General features: G+C 48.8%; 1 protein-coding gene across 1 annotated transcript in view; it reads right to left on the bottom strand.

Annotated features, from left to right (window-relative positions):
* LOC134909762 (cystatin-like) overlaps positions 1 to 11,037 on the bottom strand; it is a 52,706-nt gene extending 41,669 nt beyond the window's left edge. The window contains exon 1 of the mRNA XM_063917009.1: positions 10,777 to 11,037. Within this exon, the coding sequence (XP_063773079.1) occupies positions 10,777 to 10,983 (207 nt within the window). The 5' untranslated portion in view covers positions 10,984 to 11,037. The remainder of the gene's footprint in view (positions 1 to 10,776) is intronic.
* Positions 11,038 to 12,110: the final 1,073 nt, after the last annotated feature.

Genomic DNA, 12,110 nt, shown 5'->3' with positions numbered 1-12,110 from the left:
TAGAATTTTACAAACGTGTTCCCCCCTGACCACGTAGCTGCTCGGCAAAATTTTAAAGCCGAGACCCCTCGGGCATCCGCCCAAGATGAGCCCACCTTCCTTGTGGAATGGGCATTGACAGATTTTGGCTGTGGCAGGCCTGCCACAGACTGTGCAAGCTGAATTGTACTACAAATCCAACGAGCAATAGTCTGCTTAGAAGCAGGAGCACCCATCTTTTGGGGTGCATACAATATAAACAGCAAGTCAGACTTTCTGACTCCAGCCGTCCTGGAAATATATATATATATATTTTTTTTAGGGCCCCGGCAACGTCTAGCAACTTGGAGTCCTCCAAGTCCCTAGTAGCCGCAGGCACCACAATATGTTGTTTCAGGCGAAACGCTGACACCACCTTAGGAAGAAACTGGGGACGAGTCCGCAGTTCTGCCCTGTCCGAATGGAAAAACAAATATGAGCTTTTTTTAAGACAAAGCCCCCAATTCTGACAATCGCCTGGCCGAGGCCAGGGCCACAACATGGTCCCTTTCCATGTGAGATATTTCAAATCCACAGATTTGATCGGTTCAAACCAATATGATTTGAGGAATCCCAACACTACGTTGAGATCCCACGGTGCCACTGGAGGCACACAAGGGGCTGTATATGCAATACTCCCTCGACAAACGTCTGGACTTCAGGAATTGAAGCCAATTTTTTCTGGAAGAAAATCTACAGGGCCGAAACTTGAACCTTAATGGACCCCAATTTGAGGCTCATAGACACTCCTGTTTTCAGGAAGTGCAGAAATCGACCTAGTTGAAATTTTTTCGTGGGGCCTTCCTGGCCTCACCCACGCAACATATTTTCACCACATGTGGTGATAACGTTGTGCGGTCACCTCCTTCCTGGCTTTGACCAGGGTAGGTATGACCTCTTCCGGAATGCCTTTTCCCTTAGGATCCGGCGTTCAACCGCCATGCCGTCAAACGCAGTCGCGGTAAGTCTTGGAACAGACAAGGTCCCTGCTGGAGCAGGTCCTTTCTTAGAGGCAGATGCCACGGTTCCTCTTGGAACAGACATGGTTCTTGTTGAAAGCAAATCCCATCTTAGCTCCCGAGGCCATTAGTCCTCTGTGAGCATCTCTTGAAGTTCCGGGTACCAAGTCCCTCTTGGCCAATCCGGAGCCACGAGTATAGTTCTTACTCCTCTACGTCTTATAATTCTCAATACCTTGGTTATGAGAAGCAGAAGAGGGAACACATACACCGACTGTTACACCCACGGTGTTACCAGGACGTCCACAGCTATCGCCTGAAGGTCTCGTGACCTGGCGCAATACCTGTCCCGTTTTTTGTTCGGGCGGGACGCCATCATTTCCACCTTTGGTCTTTCCCAACGGTTCACAATCATGCGGAAAACTTCCCGATGAAGTTCCCACTCTCCCGGGTGGAGGTCGTGCCTGCTGAGGAAGTCTGCTTCCCAGTCGTCCACTCCCGGAATGAACACTGCTGACAGTGCTATCACATGATTTTCCGTCTAGCGAAAAATCCTTGCAGTTTTGACCACTGCCCTCCTGCTTCTTGTGCCGCCCTATCTGTTTACGTGGGCGACTGCCGTGATGTTATCCCACTGGATCAATACCGGCTGACCTTGAAGCAGAGGCCTTGCTAAGCTTATAGCATTACAAATTTGCTCTTAGCTCCAGTATATTTATGTGGAGAGAATTCTCCAGACTTGATCACACTCCCTGGAAATTTTTTCCCTGTGTGACTGCTCCCCAGCCTCTCAGGCTGGCCTCCGTGGATACCAGCATCCAATCCTGAATGCCGAATCTGCGGCCCTCTAGAAGATGAGCACTCTGTAATCACCACAGGAGAGACACCCTTGTCCTTGGATATAGGGTTATCCGCTGATGCATCTGAAGATGCGATCCGGACCATTTGTCCAGCAGATCCCACTGAAGAGTTCTTGCGTGAAATCTGCCGAATGGAAGCGCTTCGTAATAAGCCACCATTTTTTACCAGGACTCTTGTGCAATGATGCACTGACACTTTTCCTGGTTTTAGGAGGATCCCGATTAGCTCGGATAACTCCCTGGCTTTCTCCTCTGGGAGAAACACCCTTTTCCTGGACTGTGTCCAGAATCATCCCTAGGACCAGCAGACGTGTCGTCGGAACAACTGCGGTTTTGGAATATTTAGAATCCACCCGTGCTGTCGTAGAACTACTTGAGATAGTGCTACTCCGACCTCCAACTGTTCTCTGGACCTTGTTCTTATCAGGAGGTCGTCCATTTTCTTTGAAGACGAATCCTCATTTCGGTCATTACCTTGGTAAAGACCCGGGGTGCCTTGGACACTCCAACGGCATCGTCTGAAACTGATAGTGACAGTTCTGTACCACGAACCTGAGGTACCCTTGGTGAGAAAAGCAAATTTTGGGACATGGAGGTAAGCATCCCTGATGTCCCGGGACACCATATAGTCCCCTTGTTCCCAGTTCGCTATCACTGCTCTGAGTGACTCCATCTGGATTTGAACCCTTGTAAGTGTTCAAATTTTTCAGATTTAGAATCGGTCTCACCTAGCCTTCTGGCTTCAGTACCACCCTATAGTGTGGAACAATACCCCTTTCCTTGTTGTAGGAGGGGTAATTTTATTATCACCTGCTGGGAATACAGCTTGTGAATTGTTTTCAATACTGCCTCCCTGTCGGAGGGGGACATTGGTACAGCAGACTACAGGAACCTGCGAGGGGGGAAACGCCTCGACATTCCAATCTGTGCCCCTTTGATACTACTTGTAGGATCCAGGGGTCCTGTACGGTCCCAGCGTCATGCTGAGAACTTAGTAGAAGCGGTGGAGGGCTTCTGTTACTGGGAATGGGCTGCCTGCTGCAGTCTTCTTCCCTTTCCTCTATCCCTGGGCAGATATCTTATAGGGACGAAAAGACTGAGGCTGAAAAGACGGTGTCTTTTTCTGCAGAGATGTGACTTAGGGTAAAAAACGGTGGATCTTCCAGCAGTTGCCGTGGCCACCAGGTCCCATGGACCGACCCCAAATAACTCCTCCCCTTTTATACGGCAATACATCTTTGTGCCGTTTGGAATCTGCATCCCCTGACCACTGTCGTGTCCATAAACATCTTCTTGCAGATATGGACATCGCATTTACTCTTGATGCCAGAGTGCAAATATCCCTCTGCGCATCTCGTATATATAGAAATGCATCCTTTAAATGCTCTATAGTCAATAAAATACTGTCCCTGTCAAGGGTATCAATATTTTTAGTCAGGGAATCCGACCAAGCCACCTCAGCTCTGCACATCCAGGCTGAGGCGATCGCTGGTCACAGTATAACACCAGCATGTGTGTGTATACTTTTTAGGATATTTTTCTGATAAGCATGTGAGCGCCTTATCCACCCTGAGGGGTGTTTCCCAATGCGCCTTAACTTCTGGCGGGAAAGGGTATACCGCCAATAATTTTCTATCGGGGGAAACCCACGCATCATCACACACTTCATTTAATTTATCTGATTCAGGAAAAACTACAGGTAGTTTTTTCACCTCACACATAATACCCTTCTTTGTGGTACTTGGAGTATCAGAAATATGTAACACCTCCTTCATTGCCCTTAACGTGTGGCCCTAAAGGAAAATACGTTTGTTTCTTCACCGTCGACACTGAAATCAGTGTCCGTGTCTGGGTCTATGTCGACCGACTGAGGTAAATGGGCGTTTTTACAAGCCCCTGACGGTGTCTGAGACGCCTGGACCGGTACTAATTTGTTCGCCGGCCGTCTCATGTCGTCAACCCACTTGCAGCGTGTTGACATTACCACGTAATTCCATAAGTAAGCCATCCATTCCTGTGTCGACTCCCTAGAGAGTGACATCACCATTACAGGCAATTTGCTCCGCCTCCTCACCAACATTTTCCTCATACATGTCGACACACACGTACCGACATACAGCACACACATAGGGAATGCTCTGATAGAGGACAGGACCCACTAGCCCTTTGGGGAGACAGAGGGAGAGTTTGCCAGCACACACCAAAATGCTATAATTATACAGGGACAACCCTTATATAAGTGTTCCTCCCATATAGCATTTAATATATATGTATATCGCCAAATCAGTGCCCCCCCTCTCTGTTTTAACCCTGTTTCTGTAGTGCAGTGCAGGGGAGAGCCTGGGAGCCTTCCCCTCAGCCTTTCTGTGAGGGAAAATGGCGCTGTGTGCTGAGGAGAATAGGCCCCGCCCCCTTTTCGGCGGGCTTCTTCTCCGGAGATTGTGAAGTCTGGCAGGGGTTAAATACATCCATATAGCCTCAAGGGCTATATGTGATGTATTTTTCGCCATACAGGTATTCTACATTGCTGCCAGGGCGCCCCCCCCCGCGCCCTGCACCCTCCGTGATCGCTGTGGGAAGTGTGCTGACAGACAATGGCGCACAGCTGCAGTGCTGTGCGCTACCTGAGGAAGACTGAAAAGTCTTCTGCCGCCTGGTTCCGGACCTCTTCAATCTTCAGCATCTGCAAGGGGGTCGGCGGCGCGGCTCCGGGACGAACCCCAGGGCGAGACCTGTGTTCCGACTCCCTCTGAAGCTAATGGTGTCCAGTAGCCTAAGAATCCAATCCATCCTGCACGCAGGTGAGTTGAAATTCTCTCCCCTAAGTCCCTCGATGCAGTGAGCCTGTTGCCAGCAGGACTCACTGAAAATAAAGAACCTAAAAACTTTTTCTAAGCAACTCTTTAAGAGAGCCACCTAGATTGCACCCTTCTCGGACGGGCACAAAAACCTAACTGAGGCTTGGAGGAGGGTCATAGGGGGAGGAGCCAGTACACACCATGTGATCCTAAAAGCTTGCTTTTGTGCCCTGTCTCCTGCGGAGCCGCTATTCCCCATGGTCCTGACGGAGTCCCCAGCATCCACTAGGACGTTAGAGAAATCCTATTTTCTCATACGTCCTAGAGGACACTGGGGTCCACTTCAGTACCATGGGGTTATTCCAAAGCTCCAGTACGGGCGGGAGAGTGCGGATGACCCTGCAGTACCGATTGACCGAACTTAAAGGTCCTCATCGGCCAAGGTGTCAAACTTATAAAATTTAGCAAATGTGTTTGACCCTGACGAAGTAGCTGCTCGGCAAAGTTGTAAAGCCGAGATGCCCCGGGCAGCCGCCCAGGATGAGCCCACTTTCCTAGTAGAATGGGCCTTCACCGACTTCGGTACCGGCAAGCCTGCCGTAGAATGAGTGTGCTGAATTGTCCCTCTGATCCAGCGCGCAATAGTCTGCTTAGGAGCAGGACACCCAATCTTGCTGGAAGCATACAGGACAAACAGAGCCTCTGTTTTCCGTATCCGAGCAGTTCTTGCGACATAAATCTTCAAAGCTCTAACTACATCTAGAGACTTTGACTCAGAGAAAGTGTCAGTAGCTACTGGCACCACAATAGGTTGGTTTATGTGGAAAGATGAAACCACCTTTGGAAGAAAATGTTGGCGAGATCTCAACTCTGCCTTATCTTCATGGAAGATCAGTTAAGGGCTCTTGTGAGACAAGGCACCCAACTCAGACACCCGCCTTGTGGATGCCAAGGCCAAAAGCATCACCACTTTCCAAGTGAGAAACTTCAATTCTATCTCCTGCAGAGGTTCAAACCAATCTGATTGAAGGAACTGCAACACCACATTAAGGTCCCATGGTGCCACTGGAGGCTGGATGTGCAGAACCCCTTTCACGAACTTCTGGAAAGGAGGCCAATTGTTTTTAAAAGAAAACTGATAAGGACGAAATCTGTACCTTGATTGACCCCAATCTAAGGCCCGCATCCACACCAGCCTGCAGAAAATGGAGTAATTGTCCCAACTCAAACTCTTCCGTAGGAGCCTTCTTGGATTCACACCAAAACACATTTTCTCCAAATATGGTGGTAATGTTTAGACGTTACTACTTTCCTGGCCTGAATAAGAGTGGGAATGACTTCCTTGGGAATACCCTTTCGGGCTAGGATCAGACGCTCAACAGCCATGCCGTCAAACGTAGCCGCGGTAAGTCTTGATACACAAACGGCCCCTCCTGTAGTAGGTCCTCTCGAGGAGGAAGAGGCCGAGGATCTTCTATGAGCGACTCCTGAAGATCTGGATACCAAGCCCTCCTTGGCAAGTCTGGGGCAATGAAGATTGCTCAAACTCTTGTTCTTATTATTTTGAGAACTTTTGGAATCGGTGGAAGTGGAGGGAAAACATATACCTACCGAAACACCCACTGGGTCACCAGTGCATCCACTGCTATTGCTTGAGGGTCTCTCGACCTGGAACAATATCTCTGAAGATTCTTGTTTAGAAGAGATGCCATCATGTCTACTTGAGGAACTCCCCAAAGACTTGTCACCTCTGCGAAGACTTCTTGGTGGAGGCCCCACTTTCCTGGATGGAGATCGTGTCTGCTGAGGAAGTCTGCTTTCCAGTTGTCCACTCCCGGAATGAAAATTGCTGACAGAGCTCTAACATGTCTTTCTGCCCAGAGGAGAATCCTTGTCACCTCTGCCATTGCCGCTCTGCTTTTCGTTCCGCCTTGCCTGTTTATGTACGCGACTGCTATTACATTGTCCGACTGGATCTGCACGGGATCTTGAAGATGTACCGCTTGTAGAAGGCCGTTGTAAATGGCTCTCAATTCCAGAACGTTTATGTGAAGGCAAGCTTCCTGACTTGACCATTTTCCTTGTAAGCTTTCCCCCTGTGTGACAGCTCCCCAGCCTCGGAGACTTGCATCCGTGGTTATTAGGACCCAGTCGGGAATCCCAAACCTGCGTCCCTCTAGTAGGTGAGAACTGTGTAGCCACCACAGGAGCGAAATCCTGGCTTTGGGGGACAGGATTATTTTCCGGTGCATGTGTAGGTGGGATCCGGACCACTTGTCCAACAGGTCCCACTGGAATACTCCGGCATGAAATCGGCCAAACTGTATGGCCTCGTAGGCCGCTACCATTTTCCCCAACAACCGAATGCATTGATGGATCGACACGCTTGTTGGCTTCAATATTTGTTTGACCATTTTCTGGATTTCCATAGCCTTTTCCACTGGAAGAAATACTCTCCGTACTTCTGTGTCCAGAATAATCCCTAAAAAGGACAATCTTGTCGTCGGTTCCAACTGCGACTTTGGAATTCATGATCCAACCGTGTTGTTGGAGTATTGACAGGGAGAGTGCGATGTTCTGCACCAACTGTTCCCTGGATCTCGCTTTTATCAGGAGATCGTCCAGATAAGGAATTTTATTGACTTCTTTTTAACGAAGAAGGACCATCATCTCCGCCATCACCTTGGTGAATACCCTCGGTGCCGTGGAGAGTCTGAACGGCAACGTCTGAAACTGGTAATGGCAATCCTGTACTGCGAATCTCAGATAAGCTTGATGAATAGGCTAAATGGGAACATGCAAGTAAGCATCTTTTATGTCTACTGACACCATGAAGTCCCCCTCTTCCAGACTGGAAATCACTACCCTCAGGGATTCGAACTTGAACCTTTTCAGGTAAAGATTCAGATTTTTCAGGTTTAAAATCGGTCTGACCGAGCCATCCGGCTTCGGAACTACGAAGAGGCTTGAATAAAAAAAACCTTCTCCTTACTGTGCCAAGGCTACCAGGACAATGACCTGATCCTGACATAATTTTTGAATTGCCGTTGTTACTGCCTCTCTTCCCGGAAGAGAAGCTGGCAAGGTCGATTTGAAAAATCGGCATGGTGGGACGTCTTGAAACTCTAGTTTGTACCCATGGGACACTATTTGTAAGACCCATTGGTCCTGGCCAGATTGAATCCAAATTTGGCTGAAAAGTTTCAGACGTGCTCCCACCCGAGCGGACTCCCGCAAGGGAGCCCCAGCGTTATGCTGCAGATTTGGCAGAAGCAGGGGTGGACTTCTGCTCCTGCGATCCGGGAGACGCTGCGGATTTCTTTCCTTTTCCCCTTCCCCTACCTGCAAAAAAGGGGGAACCTTTGGCCTTTTTATATTTGTTTGTACGAAAGGACTGTATGTGAGAGTGATGTGTCTTTTTCGCCGGTGTAGGAGCATAAGGCAAGAATGTCGACTTACCTGCGGTAGCCACCGAGACTAACGCATCCAGCCCTTAACCAAACAAGGCCTCACCTTTATACGGGAGAGCCTCCATATTTCTTTTGGAATCTGCATCAGCATTCCACTGGCGAATCCACAACGCCCTTCGAGCCGATACTGCCATGGTAGCGGTTCTTGATCCCAAGAAACCAATATATTTCATGGTTTCTAGTACGTACGCAGCAGCGTCTTTGATATGACTTAACGTTAGGAGTATCTCGTCTCCATCTATTGTGTCAATGTCTAATGACAAGTTTTCTGACCACTTTTCAATAGCACTACTCACCCACTCACAGACAATGGTAGGCCTGAGTAGTGTCCCATTGGCCACATCAATAGATCACCTCACTCACTTGCGGTCTGTTGGCTCCTTAAGTGAAGCCATTCCAGGCGCAGGGAGAAACACCTTTTCTCTTTTATGACAGGGCCCTGTCTAAAATGTGGGGTGACTCCCACCTTTTTTGGAAAAAGGTAAGCTGCCTGAATTCCTTTTGGGAATCTGAAATTTCTTTTCAGGTTAAATCAGACTCCCTCCAAGAGACTGTTCAACTGAGGTGGAGGGAAAATGACATTACTTCTTTACTAAAGTAAACCCTCTCCTTGTGGTAAAAGAGGGGGCTTCGTAACTTCTAACACCTCCTTTATAGCGAAAACATGTTTTGAATGCTTTTTTTCTAACTTAGGACCTATTCCCCTGGAATCACTAGTGTCGACACAGGAATCAGAGTCCGTGTCGGTATCAGTTTGTACTACTTGTACAAATTTGTATGTGACCCAGAAAGGTCCCTGTGGATGAAAGGCAGAACTATTAAAAATCACATCTTCAACAGATTATTTTCATTTTCTGTATGAGATTCAGTCCAACCTCTTACTGATATGATTCACACTATCATGTAATCTTTCACCCAGTCAGGCTCTTGGTGTCATATTACACCTGTGTGTCCCTAACATGTCTCCACAGAGTTCCCTGCCACAGACATGCACAACCACACCACAGACACGCCGGGACTTATAGGGGACAGACCCACAGTAAAATCTGTCAGAGGGACACAGATAGGATTTGCCAGTACACAACCCAGGGCCAGTAACAATGTCTGTGAACACAAAATGCCCACTGACATGCAGCGCTTTTATAATGATAATCACACAATTATATAGCACCAAATTCACTGTGCCCCCCCCCCCCCTGTTTTGCACCCTGATACTTGTTCAGTAGTGGAGGACCAGCGTAGTCTCTGCAGCCTGAGGAGAGAGAGAAAATGGCGCTGAGCAGTGTGCTGGCTGACTGGGGAGGAAGCTCTACTCTTCAATGGTGTTTCTCCTCAGCTTTTATGAGGCAATTTTTTATACTGGCGGGGGTAGGACTGTGCCTCAGCAACTTATGCCCCTTATTTATGCCAGTTTCCATGGGTTTCATGCTGCCCAGGGCACACCCCCCCCCCCCCCCCACGCACACCCTGCAGTGCCTGTGTATGTGTGGGCAACATGTCGCGCTGCGCTCCCGCCAGCCGCACGGTACCTTTAGCTGTCACTTTCTTGATTGAAGATCTGTCTTCTAACACTCACCTGTCTTCTGACTTCTGGCTCTGTGAGGGGGGTGACGGCGTGCTGTGGGAGTGAGCATCTAGGCACGGCTAGCGTTCAGTTCCCTTCAGGAGCTAATGGGTGTCCTGTCAGCCAGAAGCAGAGCCATGAAACGCTTTAGGACGTTGGTTCCTACTTCTGCCCCCTCAGTCCCACGAAGCAGGGAGACTGTTGCCAGCAGTTCTCCCTGAAAATAAAAAACCTAACATAAGTCTTTTCAGAAAAACTCAGTAGAGCTCCTCTGGAGTGCATCCAGTCTGCCTGGGCACATTTCTAAAACTGAGGTCTGGAGGAGGGGCATAGAGGGAGGAGCCAGTTCACACCCTTGAAAAATCTTAAAGTGCCCATGGCTCCTGCGGAACCATCTATACCCCATGGTACTGAAGTGGACCCCAGCATCCTCTAGGACGTATGAGAAAGATAAAAAATAAAAAAGATTTTTCTTAAAAACAACCCCATGTTGACCTTTACCATGTCAATCTACTGATCATGTCGACCTAAAGACTGTCAACCTAATGCACAACGACTTTAAAATAGTAGTGGTCGAGAGTGGGGAGAAGGTGTGTGCGTACATACCATTTCTCCCCTATAACGAAGATTAATACATTTACCACTAATGTAAGATGAAAGTGTAGATGTGCGGTTAGACCGGGTTCACTACGATATGCCGGCGGTCAGGCTCCCGGCGACCAGCATACCGGCGCCGGGAGCCCGACCGCCGGCTTACCGACAGTGTGGCGAGCGCAAATGAGCCCCTTGCGGGCTCGCCACGCTACGGGCACGGTGGCGCGCTACGCTATTTTATTCTCTCTCCAGGGGGGTCGTGGACCCCCACGAGGGAGAATAAGTGTCGGTATGCCGGCTGTCGGGATCCCGGCGCCGGTATACTGTGCGCCGGGATCCCGTCAGTCGGCATACTGAAGACCACCCGTTAGACCGTGTGTACGTCACCAGGCCGCAGCAATACGGAGTATCAGCATGATGAGGACACACCATGAGTGATGCAGGGGAACGCTTGCTGTTTCTGCCCACGGAAACAGTAGAGATAACGGTGCGGGTGACGCCGCCTACACTCACCTGTCTCTGTGCCCGGCGCACATCATTCACCCGGCACATATACAGATCATTACTGCGTTTGTTAAACTCGTTCTCTGCAAACTTCAGCGCCCGTTTCACCCCGTCGTCATTCTCATTCGCATCTGTCTTCCCGCCCAGAAACCTCTCTGCTTGGGTAACTGCAATGAACACCGCAAGTATCGCAGCCAACACACAGAGCTTCGCCATGACCGCTGAGCTGAGTCTAGAGATTTTTTTTATCCTGCTATGCACAGGGAGATAGGGGGAGGAATTGATGATCGCATTGTAAACACCATCTTTCTTGTGGGCATTTAGCTGGTTTAATAATCCTTAATTGAAAGAAAGTAACCAAATCGACCAGGGGGTGCAATTTGAATTCTCATGAACTTTATTAATGTAGTTTACACTGAAATATTACTGCTACAAATACAGTTGCTTTAGATTTGCCCAAAGTAAGTATGTCTGCAGAGGATGGAGGGAGGGGGCAGGGGTCTTGGGCTCTCGGATAAGTCACGTGACATAAATCATAGGGCTTGTGTTCTAGGCTGGGATTTTGCAATTTGCATGATAGCACAGTGAGTAATAAACTGTGATAACTTATTTCAGACAGCAGTAGCACTGTAAATAGTTTTACATAGAAGTTGGGGTTTGGTGGATCAATGCCATCATTTTCTAGTACTTTTTATTTTGCACACATTCATTTAATTTTTGTCTTTACAGAAAAATAGCAATGTGGTTAGTATGCATATTCTGTACTGAATTAGCCAATATTGTATACCAAATGGAAATACATACTGCAAAACACAAGAAGCATTTGCATTCTTGCAAAGGAAAACTATGTCATCCATGCAACTCATTCCCTAAAACACCCGTGGGAAAATGTAAAGGGGGGTACACACGGAGTGATAATCTAAGCAATCTGAGTAGATTTTAGGCATGATCGCTCCGTGTGTAGCCCTAACAGCGATAGCGATGCACAGCCCCGCGCATCGCTATAGCTGGTGCTAGATTAGCAGGTCGCTCACTTCACCCGCTGGGTGAAATGAGCGCCGCACCCCCCCGTCTCCCCACGCACGCTCAGCACACATCGCGCTGTGCTGAGCGCCGGGAGAGATGTGTGCTGAGCGAACATCTCTCCTCAGTCGGGCCGTGAGTACTGGCCTTAAGGGAATGCTCATCTGTCTCAAGGTGAGTCAAGGTCGAGATGCCATTGAAATAGAGTGTAATCGATTGAAAAAGCAACTCACCTCACCAGTGGCAAATTTCCCATTAGGCAGGATCAGGGGCATTTCTAGAGAGGAGGCGGCCCGTGTGCAGGCTTCGGCTGTGCTGTG

Source organism: Pseudophryne corroboree, chromosome 4 (genome assembly GCF_028390025.1).
Source record: "Pseudophryne corroboree isolate aPseCor3 chromosome 4, aPseCor3.hap2, whole genome shotgun sequence".
Classification (NCBI taxonomy): domain Eukaryota; kingdom Metazoa; phylum Chordata; class Amphibia; order Anura; family Myobatrachidae; genus Pseudophryne; species Pseudophryne corroboree.
The sequence above is the reverse complement of the archived record's forward strand: the minus strand, read 5'-3'. Positions and strand labels throughout refer to the sequence as shown.